This window comes from Mytilus galloprovincialis, chromosome 3, assembly GCF_965363235.1.
Source record: "Mytilus galloprovincialis chromosome 3, xbMytGall1.hap1.1, whole genome shotgun sequence".
Classification (NCBI taxonomy): domain Eukaryota; kingdom Metazoa; phylum Mollusca; class Bivalvia; order Mytilida; family Mytilidae; genus Mytilus; species Mytilus galloprovincialis.
Genome location: NC_134840.1, coordinates 101,279,021 through 101,303,420, shown reverse-complemented (window position 1 = coordinate 101,303,420; position 24,400 = coordinate 101,279,021). Strand labels below are relative to the sequence as shown.

Sequence of the window (24,400 nt, the reverse complement as noted above, 5' to 3'; positions counted from 1 at the left end):
TAAAACCTATATAGTATTGTACGCTTTTGAAAAGAGGGGTATATTGGTTTTACTTGAAAATATACATTTTTTTTGTACCTTTAAATCTTCTTAATAATACTTATATATATCAAACTCAGGTGATGCAGCCACAGAAAAAATCTTTATTTGCAAGTATCACATTTCTAAATCGAAAAATTAGTTAGCTACATTATGAGTACATAACATATGTATTTTATGCGAGTTCAAACAGAAAAGTTTTGAAAACACTATTCTATTATAAGCTCAACAATCAATACAAAAAACTATACTTTTCTTCATTGAACCATAGAATATGCAGAATAAATAAACATTGTTTAGATTAAAAACATTTCAAAATAATCACATTAGAAAAACTAATTAAAAACCAATTGTTCAGAGAACAATTAAAGGTCTTTCCACCAAAACAATGTATTTTAATATGAAAGGTGTAAAAATAGGTTTAAAATGTCATTTCAATCGTCAAATGATAGCTTATTGTACGCTGATTCCAAAAATATATGGTTTCTAAACAATATTTTTTTAGATAAGGGAGATAATTTCTTACTTCCGGTTTGAAAAACTCTATTTCCGATAATATTTGACTATTTACTTGACACTGATTCCAAAAATATCTTGTTTTTTATACTTTTATGTAATAAAGTACAATAAATAGCTACTTCCGGTTTACACAAGGTCACTTCCGGTTGTTTTTTTAAGTTTAAATGGTTTGATACCGTTTGTCAAAAAGTCTCATGACTTTATTATGTATACAGATGGGGTAAAAGCAAAGGTCAAAATCTAGAACGTCAAATTAAGCTATGACCTTGTGATCAATTTCAAGGTCATTAACCAAGAACCTCAAATCAAAAGACCATAGGTCTTAATTATGTTTAGTTAATGAGTTATATCACCATACGCGTATTTTTAAATACCAAAGGGGAGAAAACTCCCTTTCACATTCAACATACCCTTGCAATCAAAATTTACGTGTTACGACATGTCACAACAAACGATTTAGAAAAAATAATTTGTCGATATCTTAAACGTTTTTTGGAAATGAGTGGAAATGAGCCATATTCAAAAATTAGAATATGACCTTGACCTTTGACCTTGACCTAATTTTCATTTTTTTGGACCAAGGACCTCAAATCAAAAGATCCTAGGTCTCTATCAATTATGGTTTACCAGTTAGAAATGCAATTCACTTATATCAAATGAATAAGGGGAAATAACTCTCGTATGGAGCATTCATATCACTTCGGTCAAAATAGGACAAATCATGCAAAGGATATAACGAGCAATTTTGTAAAATAAATTTGTCATAATATTTTACAATTGCGAAGGAGTTGCGCTCACAAGGAAAACAGTGTTTGGGGAGATTACTCCTACAAAGAAAAGTTTTCGGTTACGCAGGGTAAATTTCAAAAGCGCATCAATTGTTCGATATCATATACCAAATATCTAAGCGACATATTGCAAAACAAATGTTTATCGCAAGAACAAAATTAGGCGGAAGAAAAAAAAAAAAAATTCAGAGAACAATTGAAGGTCTTTCCATCCTTTTTGATATGAAAAGTTGTGAGACTAAGTTTAAAATGTCATTTCAATTGTCAAATGATAGCTCCTAGTAAGCTGATTCCAAAAATATATTGTTTCCATACATTTTTTTTTAAATAAGGGAGATAATTTGTTACTTCCTGTTTGAAAAATGTTACTTCCGATTATATTTAAATATTTACTTGAAACCGATTCCAAAAATATCTGGTTCTATATACTTTTATCTTAATAAAGTACAAAAAATAGCTACTTCCGGTTTACAAAAGGTCACTTCCGGTTGTTTTTTTTCAAGGTTAAATGGCTTGATACCTTTTTCTAAAAGTTGTATATCTTTATCATGTATACATATAGAATAAAAGCAAAGGTCAAAATATAGAACGTCAAATTAAGCTATGACCTTGAGATCAATTTCAAGGTCATAAACCAAGGACCTCAAATCAAAAGACCATAGGTCTTAATTATATTTAGTTAATGAGTTATATCACTAAACGCGTATTTTTTAATACAAGAGGGGAGAAAACTCCCTTTCACATTCAACGTACTCTTGCAATCAAAATTTACATCTTACGACATGTCGCAACTAACAATTTAGTAAAAATAATTTGTTGATATCTTATACAGTCTTTGGATATAAGTGAAAATAAGCCAAATTCAAAATATTAAAATATGACCTTGACCTTTGACCCTGACCTAATTTTCATTTTTTGGGACCAAGGACCTCAAATCAAAAGATCCTAGGTCTCTATCACTTATGGTTTATAAGATAGAAATTCATATCACTTATATCAGATGCATAAGGGGAAATAACTCTCATATAGAGCGGTCATATCGCTTCGGTCAAAATAGGACAAATCATGCGAAGGATATAACGAGCAATTATGTAAAATAAATTTGTCATAATCTTTTACGGTTGCGAAGGAGATGCGCTAACAAGGAAAACAGTGTTTGGGGAGATAACTCCTACAAAGAAAAGTATTTGTTTACGCAGGGTAAATTTCAAAAGCGCATAAACTGTTCGATATCATATACAAAATATCTAAGTGACATATTGCGAAACAAATGTTTATCGCAAGAACAAAATTAGGCGGAAGAAAAAAAAAAAAAATAAATAATCAGAAGAAAAACAATAGGTCTTTCCACAGAAAAGTGGAAAGACCTAATAATACAAATGATCACATATAAATTAAAATTTACAACAAAAATTAATAATTCACATATGTACAAAATCTTACATAATTGAATCAAAGTCAAGCTAGCAATTTAACACATAAATCAAGTCATTTATTTCATTTCAGTCAATCAAATGTCATTTCGAATATACATGTATATCAGAACTATATTATAAATATATGAATCATGATGTTCAAATAATAAATATGTGAACTAAAATTAAAGTCACACCTACATGTATCACATGAATAATTTACACTCGAACACTTTTGAAATTGTAACTGTTACTTTACCAATCGGAGTGTCCTTTAACAGTACGGCTTTTGATTTTCCATATGTCCTCATATTTAACGCTGTCCCTGGGAACCTTGTACTGTTTAACTATCAGATCAAGTATTTCCTCAGATATTGTACTCTGGGAATCTTGTTCTGCAAATTCGATATCACTGCTGGCATAGTGGCATGAAATGGACTTTCTAAAGTCTTTTGTCCTGTTCATTCCTGATCCATGTATTAACAGAGGATGGAAGAAAACTGTGTCGCCAGCCTCCATCTCAAGATGTGAACGGGGCATGCTGGGATCATAATCTCTCACACCATGGTACATCTTATTAACACCACCCTCCCATTCAGGATAATCATGCTGAAGTAGTGTACCCTTGTGAGTACCAGGAAGCACAACTAAGCAACCATTTTCACGATTAACTTTTTGCATTGCAGTCCAGGAACAGACAATCTTCTCCGCTGGTTTCATTGGGAAGTAATGAAGATCCTGGTGCATTGGATGTCTGGAGGTTTTCCTACCTGGATCTGGTGGTTTGTTAATCAGCATAGTATGGATGGCCTTGATATTGCTTCCAACAATAGCTTCCACATAGTCCAATACCTCTGGCAATTTACAATACTCAAATAACTCCTCATCTATCTGAAAGTTCTGGATTTTGGTTACTGCCTTTTGTCCTGGTACAAACTCATCTTTTGAAATGGCAACGTCTCTCATAATAGTCAAACCAGGTACTACAACTTCCTTTTTACATATCTGTTCAAATCTTTCTCTGTACTTCTGCAGACTGTACTCAGGAACAAGTTTTTTAATGACCAAATACCCATTATCTTCATAGAACTGTCTCTGTTTTTCTGTCAACCTTGGCGAATTCAGAGTATACTTATAAATTCCGGTGTATGGACTAGCATGTGTTAAGACTGTTGAGACATCAGTTGGGGTATTATGTTCCTGAATGTGACCAAAAAGCGTTTTCAGTCGGGCTGCCATTTTTCTTTTTGGACTTCGAACATAAACAGTGCAAGGTCAACAACTGGCACGTTTGTAAAACGAAAAGCAATACGTGTCTGTTTCCTGATTTGTTGTACTACGCAATACGCATCTCACTAATTAGCGACAACAAGCGTCAAGAAGCGACAACAAAAAATATTTTAGCGACAACAAGCGACAAGAAGACTATTTAGCGACAAGAAAACATTTTTTTTTTATTAGATATAAAGAAATTTGTATTTAATGGTTTTTTTTAATATACGAGCAGATATGTCTAATTAAAATGTTTTATTATATAGATAGACGGAGAAATGAAACATTTGTGAGAAAGAAAGAGATTGTGAAGTTTATATTAGTATATTGGCCTCGATATAGGTAGATGAAGAAATTTAACATTTGTGAAAAGGAAAGAGATTGAGCTTCTTTTTTTTTTATTTTTAAATATGAAGAATATGTATAAGATAATGTATGTATCTGTTTTCATCAAAGTCAAAGTATGAATAAACGAATGGAGATATATATGGAGCGGGCATAATGGAATATAATATTTTGATTCATTTGCTTAATACTATGCTCTAAGTGTACTCTTGTTATGTCAATTCGATGCTTTATTTGTAGAACTCTCAGCCACGCTTTGCGGCCATCTTTATTATTTAAGCGTGTTTCCAGACCCCACGACGAGGACGTGGTTCTACCTTGGGGTCCATATACAGAGCACGTACTTTTGCAAGAATAATACTGAAATGCTGACAATTTACTTTATACTAAACATAAAAGTTGAATGGCTTCAGTCAGCTTGGTAGAGCAAAGGAAATGCACACGCTATAAAATTGAAACAAAAACAAAAAAAAGGTCAACTTTCCTTTGAAGGATTTATTGAAACAAAAACATGAAATATTATTTCCTTTCTAACAGTATAATTCATTGTTCTTGATAGGAACAACATTAGATGTGGCTTCACCCTAAGGTAATAACAGTACACACAATGTGGAACATCAAATGAGATTAACGAGTCGCGTGTCCCCTTTTTTATTGCTACAATAACATCCAAATTGAATTAACACCTTCAACTTTGTACACGCGTCAGACTATACAATTACACGCGCCAGAATATACAATCATTGTAAATAGAGAACACCTGTTGAAAACTCAAGATTGTCATAAATTTCCTTTCATCTTCAATCAATATGCATAAACATGATAAATATCGTTTAATGAGGCAATAAACAAATAAAAAGATGAAAACATTCGCATTTCAATTTTCTTTTCCTCCTGTTTGGTTTCAGTTCTTTGTATTTCACAATTTGTGTCAATATTTTCAGGACAATGATGCACAAGTAATTCATTTTGCGAGCTTAATACATATTGCACGAAAAGAGTTTTAACAAACAAATTATAAGATAAATAATATGTTCTAAAACACAAGGAAAAGTAATCTGATAATACAATAATTAAACGTAATACTGGCTGTCATTCATAATAGATGATAAAATATTATGTAAAAGAGGGACGAAAGATACCAAAGGGACAGTCAAACTCATAAATCTAAAACAAACTGACAACGCCATGGCTAAAAATGAAAAAGACAAACAGAAAAACAACAGCACACATGACACAACATAGAAAACTAAAGAATAAACAACACGAACCCCACCAAAAACTAGGGGTGATCTCAGGTGCTCCGGAAGGGTAAGCAGATCCTGCTCCACATGTGGCACCCGTCGTGTTGCTTATGTGATTACAAATCTGGTAAATAGTCTAATTCGGTAGGTCACATTCATGAAAGGGAAGGGGATTGTAGTTACGACGTAAGCAACATCCGATATCATTTGTGAAACGGTTATTCCATAACGGTCAACCAACTCGTGATGGCGTCCGTAAAATTTACGAAGGGATGATTTCAACTTCACCATTTGGAACTCTTGGTTTAATAGCTTCCTTGTGAGCAGTAACCCTCTATCAAGAAAATCATGATGGGAAATGCAAGCACGGGAATAACGTATCAATTGGGAGATATATACCCCGTATGCAGGTGCTGCTGGAATGTTGCTACTTAGAAATGGAAAGTTCACAATTGGAAAGCTGAAATCATCTCTTTTGTCGTAAAGTTTAGTTTTCAATCGACCCTCATTGTCAATTTCTAGATGTAAGTCAAGATATGAAGCCGACTTAACTGTATCTGTAGTATCCTTTATCTCCAATTCGATGGGATAGATGCGTTCCACATAGTCACCAAATTTTGAATTGTTTAGTGAAAGAACGTCATCTATATAGCGGAAAGTAGAGTTAAAGGATATTGCTAACTTCTTATCTTTCTTCCTAAGAAGTTCCTGCATGAAGTCAGCTTCATAATAATAAAGAAACAGGTCGGCAAGTAGAGGGGCACAGTTTGTTCCCATTGGGATGCCGACACTCTGTTGAAAAACACGTCCTCCGAACGTTACAAATATGTTGTCAATCAAGAAATCAAGCATCTTGATAATATCGGTTTCAGAGAATTTTTTGTTTGAATCAGAGTGATTCTTTACAAAGTATGATTTATCCCTCCCTAAGACAAGATACTTGTATCTACGTTGGCCATTCTTTTTTATGAAGCAAAGTAATACCAACTCTTTCAATTTGTCTTTTAGCTTGGAATGTGGAATACTTGTATAAAGAGTAGAAAAGTCAAATGTTTTAATACTGTTACAAGATGAAAGAGAGTTAGATTGTATGTACTCTAAAAGATCTTTGGAATTTTTAAGTATCCACATCTGATTCACGCCACCTCTAGAATAGGCAGTTTCACAATAACTTTGAAGCCCGTCTTTGATTGCTGATAAAATAGATGTTAATAATTTAGAAAGAGGTTTCGTGGAGCACTTGGAAGACCCAGCAATATACCGTTGTTTGTAAGGACACTTATGTAGTTTAGGTATCCAATACAGTGATGGAAGATCCAGTTCTTCATCTTTGGTTGAAATACCAAAGGAACAAAGAACAGACCTATGATTATCTAGGATTTCCTCTTTGGTAAGTGTCGTGAGGGTATATGTTGAGTTTCCAAGTGAATTGTCTATACCTAATTCGTTTATCAAGCAATTAATGTAGTGACTTTTACAGACAAAAACGATGTTATTTGGGGCTTTGTCTGCGGGGACAACAACATATTTATCATGGAGGTCGGATAAGTGTTTAGCAACATTTGGGTCTTTAAAGATTGACGTAGCATGGGCACTGATGGACCCATTCAGTTTCTTGATTCTGATTTGTATTAACGACCTCACTGCCTTAATCCATTCGGATAGAGTGTCTACGTCTTCCTTTTCACGTTTAGCCCATTGCCTGGCATAATCCTCGACTGAGTCCATCAAAATTTTAAAGTTGTATTTCCAATTGATGGATTTAGGCTCACGATATTTCGGACCTTTCGATAACACATTTCGTAGAGAAGTGTTATTAACAATGTTAAGGTCACCGGTAATAACGTGGCCAGCAGGATTATATATGAATTGGGAACTAGCACAAGTGCAATCAGGAGGTTTAGACTTGAAGTCGTCAATATCGAGATTCTGCAAAACGCGTTTGTAATTGAAAATTTTAGTTGCAATAGGTTTGGTATAGGTATAAGAAATTATTGGTACAGACTGGTCTTTGAAATAAGGAGGTATTTTCGATTGAACTAATTTATGATGAAGGATATTGCCTAGGTTGACGCCATCGAGACCTTTATTGGCAAAGGAAAGATTTAGAAAAGATTTAGAAAATCTAAATGTAAATAATGTTTCATTTTTTTCTATCAATTTTAACTTTCTTGTCGCTAAAATTATTTTCTTTTAATATTTATTGCAATAATTAATTTTAAAAAAAAATGTTTTCTTGTCGCTAAATAGTTTCTTGTCGCTTGTCGCTAAAATAATTCTTGTTGTCGCTTCTTGTCGCTTGTTGACGCTTGTTGTCGCTAAAATTCTCGTTGTCGCTAATTTGTGAGACCACGCATGCGCAATGAAATAGCGGCATATTTAAAATGGCGGATTTCCGCCCTTCGAAAATCGAAGTTAAAAGTAGAAAGTGTACAGATGTTCTGATTGAAGAGATTATAGTTTCGGCTACTGAAGCTACAACAAGTTCTTACGAAATTAATGAAAACCAAAAATGCCATTGGGAAAAATGTTTTAAAGAGGTAACAATCTATACAAAAATTCGAATTATTTTCATGATTTGTTTTGTTTTGACTTTTCATGTCTTTTGGCAGCTGTGGAGTCAGAGTGTTTGTATATATTGGTGTGTACCGTGTTGGTAATTCGGTACTAGACTCATGGAGATGTTTATTAACAATTCATAGTATTTCCCATTGCACTTTTTTATCTGTAGTGTAAATAAAGGAAAATTATAATATAACTATTTTTTCAAAAATGAAAACCGCAAAAATTATGCCAAAATGTAGAAACAAGAAATTACTTGAAGAAGTTTGGTCATTACTCATGGCATGGAGCGTGTTCGACCAAGCAATGTAATATGAGGCAGGCATTACCTGTAAAAGTGGGGCGGTAGGTCTTTTCACCACCAAACACCCCAAAAGTTTATTATTTTGTTTTTTTATCGATAATATGAGGCAGGCATAACCTATGAATGGAGACGAAGTCTATGATTTTTTTTATAAATCAAAAATGTTAAAAAGAGAAACAGAAATACCGTAACGTTTCCGATTTTGGTTCTGTTGTTAGGGATTTAGTTGTGACATTAAGACGTCATATTCAATGTAAACAAAGAACGTAACGTTTCCGACTTTGGTTCTGTTGTTAGGGATTTTAGTTGTGACGTTATTTAAGTTATGACGTCATATTCAATGTAAACAAAGAAACGCTGTCATCAGGTAACGTTTGTTTTATAACAAACAATTTTTAAAAATGAATTAGTATTGAGTTCCTTTCTTAGACTGATGAATTTACATTTTATTCAAAGTCTCATGCAAACAAGACTGGAATCGGAAGTAGATTTCTGCGCAGATGCGGAAATTCAAAAACGCGACAAAAAAAAATTGAACGATTTTGAGTTCATTAGTACAATGAAAATATTGGGAAAATTTTCCAGATTTTTTTTGTTTTTTATTGAATTTTCTACTGTTATTGGGGACTTCGTCCCCATATAAATGTTACTTAAATATAATATTTAAGTTATTAATTCAACAAATCAGATGATGAAGAGTTCAAATATCTACAGAAAACAGAAAGGGAGAGTCTATAACACCCAACTTTTAGAACTCCGCAGAACCCCATGGACACCTCAAATATATTTTTTTCAAATTTTTTTCTTCTTCTATCTCTTCTATAAAATAGTTGTCTTCAATGCAACGAGAAATTCTCGCACCAGAGGCATCCTTCATCTGGCCCCTTAACAAATATATACTGGTTCAGTGATAATGAACCCCATACTAAACTCCAAATTGTACACAAGAAACTAAAAGTTAAAATAATACAAGACTAACAAAGGCCAGAGGCTCCTGACTTGGGACAGGTGCAAATACGGGTGGGGTTAAACATATTTGTGAGATCTCAACCCTCCCCCTAAAACCTCTAGCCAATGCAGAAAAGTAAACGCATAACAATACGTACATGTACATTAAAATTCAGTTCAAGAGAAGTCGGAGTCTGATGTCGGAAGATGTAACCAAAGAAAATAAACAAAATGACAATAATACATAAATAACATCAGACTACTAGCAGTTAACTGACATGCCAGCTCCGGACTTCAATTAAACTGATTGAAAAATTATGTCTTCATCATATGAATATCAGGCACAATCCTCCCCCTGAGGGGTTTAGTATCATACCATCATAACATATATGAGAAGAACATAACCCGTGTCATGCCAACAACTGGTTTATTACAGGCCTCTACATTAACATTTTTTCTAACTTGTCCCTTCGGACAAGTGGCAAGAAAATCAGCTTGTCCGAACTCTTAACTCACTTGTCCGAATTCATAATTGAAAATCTAACATATTGATGATTTATGCAATAATAACACTTGGGCTTTGATTGTACCTAATAAAAGGAGCATTTTGTAATGTTATATGAATACCGCATCAAAATACATTTCATTATTTCAGAATGAAAGTTTTTTTGCAAGACTGTGTTCTCTGACTCAATGTCACTATCATTTGTCAATCATTAAATCATCATTTCTTCCCAAACCACTACGTTTCCCTATGGACCTATTCATTCTTTAGTAGTGGTATGGGTTAAACCAAGGATGTAAATACACCTGGCCACCTTCACTGGGGTAAAGCTGATGACCGTAACTGCATTCACGGTCATCCCAAGATGTCGGATGAAAAATTAGGTCAGTTTCTGTATTGTCTGTTAAAGTGTTTCTATATCATTTTCTTTACAAATCATACATTGAAACGATGTAAATTTATAAAAGAATCACTCGGAAATCACTAATTACTTCCGAGAAATGTGCATTAAACGGGAAATTCGATTTGAAAAAATCGTTAAGATGACCGTAAATCATAATCAAAATATTTTCAAGATGACCGTAACATAAAACAAGGGTGACCGTGATTGGTAAAAAGATGACCGTAACTTGTAAAGGATGACCGTAATTTGTAAAGACTAACTGTAATTTATATAGGACGACCGTAACTTTTATAGGATGACCCTCAATTCTAAGAAATATTCGTATTGTATTCAAAGCTTTTTTGTTGAGTTTGTCGATCTCAATAGGGGCTCGGTTAGCGTATATAAATATGTTTCATAAATTTCTTTTTTTAAACTATAATATAATTGGCCATATTTAGGATTTATAACAATGATAGTAAATTGCATATTTCTCGTAAACAATGAAATTTTTATTGATATCGACGTTAAAATTTTAACACAAATTGACAGCGATACGACGAAAATTTGAAGAAACATGAATGTGTCCCTAGTACACGGATGCCTCGTCTACACTATCATTTTCTATGTTTAGGGAGCTACCATTTGATTTTTAGGGGGGGGGGGGGGCTAGGATGAAATTTGAAAAAAATAGGCAGGACAGGAGTTTTGAGTAAAAAAAAAAGGCAGGATGAGACACTTTGCAAAAAAAAAAGGCAGGATGACAATTTAGGTAAAAAAAAGTCAGGATAAACTAATAAAAAAAAAGGCAGGACCGAATAGAGTGAAAAATAAAAAGGCAGGACAGAGATTACAACTAAAAAAAAATACAAACAGACAAACAAACAGACGAATGGACGAACGTACGCACAGACCAGAAAAACATAATGCCAATAAATGGAGCATTAAAAACATTAATAATACAAACGAATATTTGGTAATCGAGCCCATGTGTATGGTTCCAGAGGAAGCAGATTAAAATCTTAATTTGTCTTGATATATGCAGGCGGAAACACTTATGAAATGTGTTTATCGAGAAAGCGATAAATGTTAACTGTAATGTTTGATATAGTAACAAAATTTTAAAAAGTTAATAGAAACAAATAAAACGACAATTTTCTTATTTTAAAAACACCATTTGCATAAGTTTTCAATGTATCTATTACATAGTAATGCAAAACAATAAGATATCAAGTCGACGACATGGTTCTTATCGGGGCCTTTAATAGCTGACTATGAGGTATAGGCTTTGCTCATTGTTGAAGGCCTTACGGTTACCTATAGTTGTTAATGTTTGTGTCATTTTAGTCTTTTCTGGATAGTTGTCTCATTGGCAATAATACCACATCCTCTTTTTTATATATAGTATCTATAAGTTGGATGTAGAAAATGCATAACCTCCGATTTTTTTTTATCACGGACGGAGAACATATCAATCTTTTAGTTCAGAAATTTTCGTGTCTGCCCTTCCATTATGTGAATCAAGAAAAAAAATCCTCAAAACAGGTAATGATTGTATCAAAAAGAGAAAAATCGAGTGCACCTTTTTATGTTAGGGCATGTTTGGGGTGTATATTTTGTCTTTAAAACGTACAAAGCAAGAGTATTTTATATAGCATCTCGCTTCAGATTCTATCATTATTATATATCAAAGCTACAGGTTGATTTTATAACGTAAAAAAATGACAGTACGAAAAGATGAAATATATGGGTCAAGTGAAATACCTATCTAATGAATCACAAAAACAGAGTAGGTGTGTTCGAATAGCTATTTTTTCTAAAAGTACTTGATGACAGTCTTTTAATTTGGATGATGAAAATGGATATCTTCGAAAAAATATGATTTTCTTGTGTGTGATAACTAGGGTTTATAAATCTTCAACCACTGAAAATGTTTAGTCTGCCCTTCCACGAAATATTTAATTAGAATTTTTTTAAATGCTTAATTATTTTCAAAAATTCCATCTGACATCCGAACAGACAATATTTTTGAATATTTAAAAGTTGAATCAATGCAGACAAGATCATTAACTAATGCTCATTAGCTAGTAGATACATTTGTCTTTTAAAATATAACTGACATATAACTATCGATCGTAATGGTGCTATGTGGATAAATTTATCACTTTTCAAGAGCAAAATTGGCAGAGCGTCATCCCTACAATGGCTTCCATTTCTACGATTGTGAGCATGAACTGGCGTAATGGGGAGATAATTTTGAAGAAGTAAAATCCTGACTGTATGAATAACATTTCTGTATATATACAAATTGACAACGTTCCGCCTTGTGATACGCTTTTCGTACAATACTATTTTAAGGATCTACTTTGCTGGAGCTCACCTTAACTAGTTTATTTGAATGATATTTTCAAAATATTTCTGTTATTTTATTTGCACGACAAAATGAAAGACGATATAATATCAATGGGTGTACATGCAATTTTTTGGCATTTTTAAAAATGTGTATTTATTATATGTCATTAAAAGGAATCCCAGAAACACACAAAAAATCTTTTGTCGAGCAGTTGAAGGCTGTGCACCGCATTTTTTTCATTATGCTTGTAAGGTGTTATTTTATCACGCTTTTGTAGCATGTTTTCCCTTCCTGTTCATTTGCATGTCTTTTGGCAAATTCATTTTAATCAAAGTGATGGAAATCACTCATGGAAAGATTAGAAGAGTAGTTTGAAATATTTCATATTAAGGTATGGTGGGGAAAAATGAACATTTATAAAGCACTATTGCTGAAAATTGCATTTACAGCAGGTCTTTAGAAGGAAACTTGTTTTTCCAGCATGAGGACAAAATGAGCTCAAATTAAATAATATGGGTCTCTTAATTTGCACAATTTTATTTAAACTGCAGTTTATATCTTATCGAAATTATGTTGCCGGTTCTGAACATGTTTCATAAAAACAAAAATTCTTCTAGTAAATGTTACCAACTATCCTTGTAAGACATAAATCTGGACCAACAGCTTAAAACTTTAAAGTGTCAACAAACAAAAAAATTTGTAAGGGTTCCGCGGAACCCAGTGTCTCGCCTACTTTTGCTGTTAATCACACACTCATCAAAAATGATGAAAAAAATCAATAAAATTATTCCTCTCCATACTATCTTTTGATTGTCAGAAGCTTCTGTCCAAGTTTGGTAAAAATCCAGGCTTGTTTAAGAATCTTAAAAATGTTTTAAATACTTCAACTGCAGGCTGTATGCAGACCTGTTTACCCATTCTGATGTCTATCAGTAGAATTGTCAGTAGTTTTGCAATGTTGTCAGTAGTCCTCACGATGAGTGCCGCGTAGCGGCACGAACCTTCTAGGGGGGTTTGGGGGCATGCCCCCCCAAGAAAATTTTGAAAAATTAGATTAAATTTCCTGCATTCTGACAGAATCTGCAGTCTTATTCAGACATGTTTGAAACAAAGATTTTGACCAATATTATATCCTTTAATTTGCATGATTTGACCACAGTCGCTTGAATTTTAGTGATATATGTATGAAAAAAAAAATAAAAAAAATACTGTTATATTATACACTAAAATTCAAGCGTATACATATAACAGTATTTTTTTAATTTTTTTTTCATACATATATCACTAAAATTCAAGCGTATACATATAACAGTATTTTTTTAATTTTTTTTTCATACATATATCACTAAAATTCAAGCGACTGTGATTTGACCAAAAAAAATATGAAAAAGTCCAACATTCATAAAAAATTTGGGCAGCACGGCTCCTAGAAAATCAACATTTCCCATTTTTTTAAAAACAAATTAAGGCCTTGAAAGATTGGGCAATTGAGAAAGAGCTTGCACTAAGAAGGAGAGCAGTTCCCCTTATCCTAAAGGAACATCTTCTTAGCACAGTGAATAGACTTTACAAAAAATAAATTACTTACCAGCCCCCCGTTCAGCAGTTGCATTAAAGCAGTAAACAAATGTTGGGCCCTTCTTCAAAACCCCCAAAGAAGGGAAAGTTTCCCTGTAACAATCTATGAATTTTTGGCATGATTTCTTGGTCGATGTTGGTCTGGTTGTAGTATTATTATTGTCATCAGTGGTTCTTGGACATGCTTTCAATTTACCTTGTCTTATATGCGCTTTAAAGCATTGATATTCTTATTAATTCAATCGTTTAACTGATCAAGATCAAAATTTAACGGATTTTGAAACGAAACGATCAAAATTTAACGGATTTTGAAACGAAACGAATTTTTTTCAAACCCGTAGTGTTTGCTATGACAATCGTAGTCCGTATTTTTTCACTGAAATCTGTAGAAACTACGGCAAAATCGTAGATGTAAACACCTCTGTGTATGTAATGTTAACTGGAAGAAAAACTAAATCCATTTATAAGTAAAATACGGGAAAAATGGAATTTTATTTTTACAAAATTTACATCTGGATACTATCTTCTGATCATAAACAAGCTTCTGGCCAAGTTTCTTACAATTCCAGGATAGTTTAAGAAAGTTATTAAAATTTTAAAAAATTTAACCACAGAGTGAATGTAATGTTTCCTGGCAGAAAAACTAAGTCCATTTATAAGTAAAATACGGAAAAAATGGAATTTTATTTTTACAAAATTTACTTCTGGATACTATCTCCTGATCATAAACAAGCTTCTGGCCAAGTTTTGTACATTTCCAGGATAGTTTAAGAAAGTCAATAAAATTTTAAAAACTTTAACCACAGAGTGAATGTAATGTTTCCTGGCAGAAAAAACTAAGTCCATTTATAAGTAAAATACGGAAAAAATGGAATTTTATTTTTACAAAATTTACTTCTGGATACTATCTCCTGATCATAAACAAGCTTCTGTCAAAGTTTCGTACAATTCAAGGATAGTTTAAGAAAGTTATTAAAATTTCAAAAACTTTAACCACAGAGTGAATATTTGTGGACGCCGCCGCCGACGACGACGGAATGTAGGATCGCTTAGTCTCGCTTTTTCGACTAAAGTCGAAGGCTCGACAAAAATGAAAAATGTTGTTATGGGGCATTTTATAAGTTGAAATAGAGGTTATGGGCATTGAAGATTAAAAGTTTTAGAGTGTCTTTTGATCAATTTTTAAAGTATTTTTCAACACAGTGCATTGAAAATGTACTTTTTCAACGTAAACCAATTAAAAAACTTATCTTATTGAAATGTGGATTCTTTCTTGATTGCAAAAATATATATTCACTTCTAATAAAAATTCAAATGACTAAAATAGACATAATGATTGATGGGAAATAAACTAATAAACAATGGTTTGTTATAATTAAAAGTTTTAAAATTTTTAAACTGTTTCAAGCCAATTCCTGATAAAAAAAAGTGTACTAATTTAATTGTTGATTAATTACAGATGATTATTGGAAATTTATCAAGTAAATTATAGGCCTTACTTGAATACCTTTTATTTATTCATATTTATATTCATATTTCATTTTTTTTAAGATCTTGTTAATCCATTATTCATTTATCTTTCAGATATAATTTACAGAATCACTTTATGTAATGTAGATCAAAAGTAATTGGCAATAAATAAATCTATCATCCTTATAAATATCAAACATCTAATATACACATTTGTGTATTCAATTATGAGGTCAAATACTTGTGTATTAAGAATTATATTAAGTGGTCTGTATAATTATGTAAGACTGAGGTTGATAGGTAATGTGGCCAATTTGATTGGCAGTTAGGAGGTGGGGCATTGTAATCAAAGGTTCACCTGGTCTCTGATTGTTTAGTGATAATGACAGTTGTCAATCATACTAGTTGAATCAATACCCAGTTACCTAATCAAAATGTTTTTTAAAAGCCTGCACATCAACACACCTTAATGACATACATTCTTGAAAGAACTGCTCCAATAATATACCCAGTTTTTTCCAGTTTATATGTGTATAATGTGCACATACATCAGAACCATAGGGAACTATATTTCAGTGTGAATACATTTAGTAACAGTAGCTAACCTGTCCTGTTGTTAGGGAGGCTGGTGCCTAAGTAAAGATTTAGAACAAGTTCTAATCTTTCCAAAAATTAAACCCTCTACTGTAAACAAGATACATATGGTAATCTTTGCATTTGAAGCACTTCTTATTTTCTTCTACCTATAGGATAAAACTCTCATATTAATATGTGTATACCAACACGATTAATCATTTGATACAAAAAGATAGTTTATATAAATACGGATATTTCTTAGAATTGAGGGTCATCCTTTAAAAGTTACGGTCATCATTTACAAATTACGGTCATCTTAAAAGCAGTTACGGTCAGCCTTGTTATGAATCGCTGATTCTGTTACGGTCATCTCGATTGTGATTTACGGTCATCTTGGCGATTTTTTCAAATCGAATTTCCCGTTTCATGCACATTTCTCAGAAGTAATTAGTGATTTCCGTGTGATTCTTTTATAAATTTACATCGTTTCAATGTATGATTTGTAAAGAAAATGATATAGAAACACTTTAACAGACAATACAGAAACTGACCTAATTTTTCATCCGACATCTTGGGATGACCGTGAATGCAGTTACGGTCATCAGCTTTACCCCAGTGACCTTGAACATGTATATGAGTAAACCTTTTTAATTTATTGATGATGTCAAAACAAGCTTTTACAATTTATTTTGATTTGTATATACATTGATATATGATCATGAAGTACATACACATTTCACCAAAAAATCTGACTTTTTAGATTTTTTTTTTTTTTTTTTCATCTTAAATTTTTATATCACATGTCATAGATCTTATCAAATAAAACCTCTTTTAATGTATTGTTATGCATAAAAGCAAAATCAAATGAAACATACCTTAATTTAATATTTTAAAGTTTAGGTAAAACTCCATATGGAGGTGCTCCTAATTCAAGGAAGCTTATACTAAGAAGATACATTAACATTGGTTTCTTTCCCCTTACTTATATCCCCCTGGTCAATGGCTGCCAGCATGTTCAATACTCCAAATCAGAGACATATTATACAAGTTTTATATGTCTCTGGTTCAATCAATGAATAATTATTTCATTAAGTATGATCAATAAAACAATCATTCATATTTTTGGGAATGTATAAGTCTTGAATTTGATCTATTTTTATCTGACCTTGTTTTTTCACTTGTCCCATCGGACAAGTAGTATGGTGAATCTACTTGCCCGACACCTGTGTGCACTTGTCCCGGACAATCGGACAAGCGTTAATGTCGAGCCCTGTATTAATAATAATTGTGTTTAGTTCCGATGCAAAGACCCTATAAGTGAATCAATATTAACTCCAAAATATGAAATACTGACATTTTTGTGCTTTATAAAGAATATTTCCATAAAATTTTGGATGTGAAATACCTGTACGTATAAGAAGTCTGCATGTTGAGCTATATTTACGAATGATGTCCTTATACCGATGATAAAATTTAGTAAATGTTTTGACTAGTTTGTGATATCGAAAACCCTGGTGTAATAATTTTTCAGTAATACATAAGTTTCTCTCCTTAAAATCTAAAACATTGTTACATACACAAGCGAATTGTACAAGTGAATATTTTTGGATTTTATCATTTTAATAACACACACAATGAAATCTGGAAAGTGATGAATCAAGAGACGTTTTTCCTTATATTGATTATCGATTTTATGTGGTTGCTGTAAAAAAAATTATGACGAGTGGAATGAATCTATCTTACAAGCTGTATATAAGAGAAGGGGTCAGATAGTGCTACACTTTTAGCTCATAGATATATATACATGTAGGAAGATGTGGTGTGAGTGCCAATGAGATAACTCTCCATCCAAAGAACAATTTATAAAAGTAAACCATTATAGGTCAATGTACAGCCTTCAACATGGAGCCTTGGCTCATACCGAATAACAAGCTATAAAGGGCCCCAAAATTACTAGTGTAAAACCATTCAAATGGGAAAATCATACATAAATGGAGGGTTAACTTCTCTCAACTGCATCCATTACACTGCTCACTGGTAGAGCTAGGAAAGGTATTATTTGGCTCATTTGGTCATAGCACTGCCTTTGCCCAGATTGAGGGTTCAAATCACCCTAGCCTGGAACCATCCATGTATTTTCACTGTATTGGTTGTGAGCTACTGCCAGTATTGGTACTTATGATTGCCTGGCAGATTATTTGATTGAGTCATGATATACATGTATATCCATCAGGTCAGTAGTGATGATAGACTGTTAAGTAAGACATCATGCATTCATTGTGGGTCTGGCCAGAAGGTGTCCAAATGAAAGACTTGTGGGGGTGGAGGGTGTTGTTCAGTAGTAGACATGTGAGATATAAATGCTCGGGTGAATGGTATGCAGATTGAAAAAGTGTCTTTTACAAATGGAGATAAAAAGGAAGTTTGACTAGTTGAGTTGGGAAAAATCTTCTTTGAATAAGAACACTGCTTTAGATCTGGCTGGTACCATCCATGTGTTTTAACTGAAGCTTGCAAAATTTTTTAAATTCTCTTGTGATAACTTTTGATTCTTTTCAAGAGTGAATGCTTATTAATACACGTTTGACTGTATGTCTGAAGCTGTTTAACTGAATATCAACATGTAAAGACCCCTACAGATAAACATGTCCTTATATATTATTTCAGTTAAAGCTGGAAGAATTTTCTATAACTATGATACAAATTTTCTTTAAACTGGTAACCTACACTAAAAATCTTATTGAAAGAATGCAATGTGACTATTTTGATTTAAATGTTTTGTAAAGAAATTGAACAGTGTTCTGATGCCTAAGAACCATTTGAACAGCTTCATTTAGATATATCTCATTTTCTATTTTCTTTTACATTATTTTGATGAAAAGTGGTCATATTCTTGTTACTTTTAGGTGTATGAGGGTGCTTTTCATGAATGTGTGTCCATAGATGGACAGTTATGGAGTGAGAGTAATGGAAACGATACCACAGGTAAGAATTCGTAAGATACATTAATTTTCATTCGGATGAATATTTATTTAAAAAATTTGTGCTAAATTAAAAATTCTGTTTCCTTCATCCACAGACCTAGCTTTATAGTCCCAAATTATGTTATGAATTATATATTGGTCAAACATAAAAGTGTTTGCTCTATAGCTTTTTCACAGAATTCTGAAAAGAAAATTTTGAAAGATCTTAGACTCATTTTTGTCTCACCTGCCACCAAAGTCACAATGACAGTATATGAGACTTGGAGGTTACACTACTGTGGCGTACCAAAGTCACACTGACAGTATATGAGACTTGGAGGTTACACTACTGTGGCGTACCAAAGTCACACTGACAGTATATGAGACTTGGAGGTTACAATACTGTGGCATACCAAAGTCACACTGACAGTATATGAGACTTGGAGGTTACAATACTGTGGCGTACCAGAGTCACACTGACAGTATATGAGACTTTGGGGTTACAATACTGTGGCGTACCAGAGTCACACTGACAGTATGAGACTTGGGGGTTACAATACTGTGGCGTACCAAAGTCACACTGACAGTATATGAGACTTTGGGGTTACAATACTGTGGCGTACCAAAGTCACACTGACAATATATCAGACTTGGAGGTTACAATACTGTGGCGTACCAAAGTCACACTGACAGTATATGAGACTTGGGGGTTACAATACTGTGGCGTACCAGAGTCACACTGACAGTATGAGACTTGGGGGTTACACTACTGTGGTGTACCAAAGTCACACTGACAGTATATGAGACTTGGAGGTTACACTACTGTGGCGTACCAAAGTCACACTGACAGTATATGAGACTTGGAGGTTACAATACTGTGGCGTACCAAAGTCACACTAACAGTATATCAGACTTGGAGGTTACAATACTGTGGCATACCAAAGTCACACTGACAGTATATGAGACTTGGAGGTTACAATACTGTGGCGTACCAAAGTCACACTGACAGTATATCAGACTTGGAGGTAACAATACTGTGGCGTACCAAAGTCACACTGACAGTATATCAGACTTGGAGGTTACAATACTGTGGCGTACCAAAGTCACACTAACAGTATATCAGACTTGGAGGTTACAATACTGTGGCATACCAAAGTCACACTGACAGTATATGAGACTTGGAGGTTACAATACTGTGGCGTACCAAAGTCACACTGACAGTATATCAGACTTGGAGGTAACAATACTGTGGCGTACCAAAGTCACACTGACAGTATATGAGACTTTGGGGTTACAATACTGTGGCGTACCAGAGTCACACTGACAGTATGAGACTTGGGGGTTACAATACTGTGGCGTACCAAAGTCACACTGACAGTATATGAGACTTTGGGGTTACAATACTGTGGCGTACCAAAGTCACACTGACAATATATCAGACTTGGAGGTTACAATACTGTGGCGTACCAAAGTCACACTGACAGTATATGAGACTTGGGGGTTACAATACTGTGGCGTACCAGAGTCACACTGACAGTATGAGACTTGGGGGTTACACTACTGTGGTGTACCAAAGTCACACTGACAGTATATGAGACTTGGAGGTTACACTACTGTGGCGTACCAAAGTCACACTGACAGTATATGAGACTTGGAGGTTACAATACTGTGGCGTACCAAAGTCACACTAACAGTATATCAGACTTGGAGGTTACAATACTGTGGCATACCAAAGTCACACTGACAGTATATGAGACTTGGAGGTTACAATACTGTGGCGTACCAAAGTCACACTGACAGTATATCAGACTTGGAGGTAACAATACTGTGGCGTACCAAAGTCACACTGACAGTATATCAGACTTGGAGGTTACAATACTGTGGCGTACCAAAGTCACACTAACAGTATATCAGACTTGGAGGTTACAATACTGTGGCATACCAAAGTCACACTGACAGTATATGAGACTTGGAGGTTACAATACTGTGGCGTACCAAAGTCACACTGACAGTATATCAGACTTGGAGGTAACAATACTGTGGCGTACCAAAGTCACACTGACAGTATATCAGACTTGGAGGTTACAATACTGTGGCGTACCAAAGTCACACTGACAGTATATCAGACTTGGAGGTTACAATACTGTGGCGTACCAAAGTCACACTGACAGTATATCAGACTTAGAGGTTACAATACTGTGGCGTACCAAAGTCACACTGACAGTATATGAGACTTGGAGGTTACAATACTGTGGCGTACGTTTTTGATAAATTCCTGGTGATTGCACCTTGGTATATAATCTGTCCAATTATTATTTTTATGCCCCATTTATGGACGTATGTTTTCTGGTCTGTGCGTCTGTTCGTTCGTCAATCTGTTCGTCCATCTGACCCGCTTCAGGTTAAAGATTTTGGTCGAGGTTGTTTTTGATGAAGTTGATCATGAAGTCCAATCATCTTGAAACTTAGTACACATGTTCCCTATGATATGATATTTCTAATTTTAATGCCAAATTAGAGTTTTTACCCCATTTTCATGTGTATGGGGCACCCATGTACTAGGGACACACATTCTTGTTTTCTCATTAGGTCAGGCTAATCGCTTGTTCAGTGAGTTGGGGTGTTTAACCTCCTACACAATAACTTAATGCTCAAGTCCACTATTAATCTTTAAAAAGAAAATTAACCTCAAATATATATTTTTTGTGCATAATAGTATTATTAAACTTTGATGAACCCAAGTGGTTCCTTCATTTAAACATTTGAGCTGATCATATGTAGAGATGTAGAGAAATTTCCTTCACTACAGCAGATCAAATATAATGCATATTTAATCATTACAGAGTTTGAACCTGTAGATGTAGAGAAGAAAGAATATATCAATGGGGAACTGACCAATCAGCTCCATCAGACAGTCACAGAAGTAGCTACAAAAAGGAAGCATTGTCCGTCAAGATACAGGTCCTGTTTGTCACGTCTTACTGCAAAACAGTTATGTAAACTTGTAAGTACATTTGAATGTAGATTTTCGATACATTTCAATCTTGACCACACATACTGTAAACCAACTTATTCTCATGGATACTTTATTGCATGTTTAGCTCTTTATAGCCTACTATGCAGCAATTTAATTTCATGATTTTCGATTTGCATTATGTAGTTAAATAATGAAGATCCAAGTTTTTAAAATACACTGACGATTTATATTCGCGTTATTTTCTACTCACCAAAGTGGTGAAAATTACATGTAGTTGATTTACAGTAAATGATACAAGAACATTTTATTTGTCCATTTTTATTATTTTCACCAAAGATCAGATTTCATCTTTTTGTTGAGGGATATTTGATATCAAGACACGGGTATTACCTTTCAATATTGACATAGGACTTTTAAGATATGTGCATTGATGGGGACAGTGGATCAATATTAACAATGATTAATGTGTTATGCTAGTAAATTTGACTTTTTATTTCAGGGCCAGTTAAAAGTTATATGTAACCCTAAAACAGAGCCTTTACCCTTACCAGATAATGTGTTATCATCAGAGGAAGTTTTAGATCGTTTAAAGGACACAGAATCTACCTTGTCATCAATACTTAAGGTATATACAGTTTTAATCAATCTTTCCGCTTCAGGTTTAAGTTTTTGGTCAAGGTATTTTTTGAAAAAGTTGAATTCCAATCAACTTGAAACTTAGTACACATGTTCCCCATTATAATGATCTTTCTAATTTTAATGGAAAATTAAAGTTTTTACCCCAATTTCATGGTCCACTGAACAAAGAAAAAGATAGTGCGAAGCTCAGGTTAAAGTTTGGTTAAAGTTTTTGGTCAAGGTATTTTTTTATGAAGTTGAAGTCCAATCAACTTGAAACTTAGTAAGCATGTTCCCCATGATATGATCTTTCTAATTTTAATGCCAAATTAAAGTATTGACCATAATTTCACGGTCCACTGAACATGTAAAATGATAGTGCGAGTGGGGCATTCATGTACTATAGACACATTCTTGTTTTTAATTTTAAATGCACAAGACTAACAAATTCTGTTTCATTTATCTATCATTGATTATTGTATCAAGTGTTAATAAATTCCCATCTTGAATTTGCATGATGTATTTGCACCTGGGCATTATTTATACAAACAAAGCAAACAAGTAAACCAAAGCCACTTACCTGAATTAGGATAACAGCTTTGAAAGACACCACATGCTTGCCTTCTTTTCCATTATTAGGATATATGCATATTCTCACTGTTCTAGAATAAATAGATTAAAACAATAAACTTTTTTTTTCTTTCAGACCTCTGGAAGAGAAGTAACAAAAGCAGAGAATTTAAGAGCTGCAATGACAATAAAAAGAAATAATTCATCAAAAATGAACACTTTACAGACTACACCATCAAAGAAAATAGAAAAACAGACAGTTTCATCGAAAAATTTGAGATTTTCTCCTAGATTACACTCAGTTAGTAAACTACGGACAAGGTTGAAGCTTTTAGAATAATAATGTTCTATTGACAATTATTTTACCAGATTAATGCATGTATTTAAATTTTAAAATGTGCTGTGATGCATTTTATGTGATTTTCTTACATTTCTTATCTTACTTCTTTCTGTTTATAATTAGAATTCAGACTTCATTGCAGGGGCGGATCCAGTCATTTTAAAAAGGGGGGGGGGGGGTTCCCAACCCAGAATAAAGGGAGGGTTCCAACTATATGTCCCCATTCAAATGCATTGATCGGCCAAAAAAAAGGTGGGGTTCCAACCCTCGGAACCCCCCCCTCTGGATCCGCCACTGCATTCATGTTGAAGGCCTCACTGTGACTTTGAGATGAAGAACAGACAGAGCTCCAGATAAGAATTCACAAATTGGGTTTTTTACCCACCATTTTCTTATACAATTGGGTGATAAAGTTTTTTAATTGCATTATCAATTCATATTCACCCCTCGTGTTAATATCAAATTGGGTTTTTCACCACCAAGCTCCTTAATGTATTGGGTTTTTTCATCAAGGCCAAAAATAAAATATTGTTTGTTTCCCCTCACACGACCGACCCGGTAAAATCACCGCGACCCGAAAAATTTTATTGGCCATTCTTGTCCACTATTTTTTTTTTTTTTTTTTTTGGCTA

At 33.6% G+C, this 24,400-nt stretch overlaps 2 protein-coding genes across 2 annotated transcripts; one reads left to right on the top strand and one right to left on the bottom strand.

The window, feature by feature from the left end:
- Positions 1-124: 124 nt before the first annotated feature.
- Positions 125-4,051, bottom strand: LOC143069558 (phytanoyl-CoA dioxygenase, peroxisomal-like). The gene is made up of 2 exons (XM_076244249.1): positions 2,714-4,051; positions 125-374 (listed from the first exon to the last, which is right to left on the bottom strand). The coding sequence occupies exon 1, from the start codon at positions 3,998-4,000 to the stop codon at positions 3,017-3,019; it is 984 nt and encodes a 327-aa protein (XP_076100364.1). The 5' UTR covers positions 4,001-4,051; the 3' UTR covers positions 125-374; positions 2,714-3,016.
- Positions 4,052-7,976: 3,925 nt separating this feature from the next.
- On the top strand, positions 7,977-23,900 carry LOC143069554 (uncharacterized). Its single transcript, XM_076244243.1, has 5 exons — positions 7,977-8,162; positions 19,207-19,285; positions 22,107-22,267; positions 22,740-22,865; positions 23,565-23,900. Exons 1-5 carry the CDS (start codon positions 8,007-8,009, stop codon positions 23,766-23,768), a joined length of 726 nt encoding a protein of 241 aa, XP_076100358.1. The 5' UTR covers positions 7,977-8,006; the 3' UTR covers positions 23,769-23,900.
- Positions 23,901-24,400: the final 500 nt, after the last annotated feature.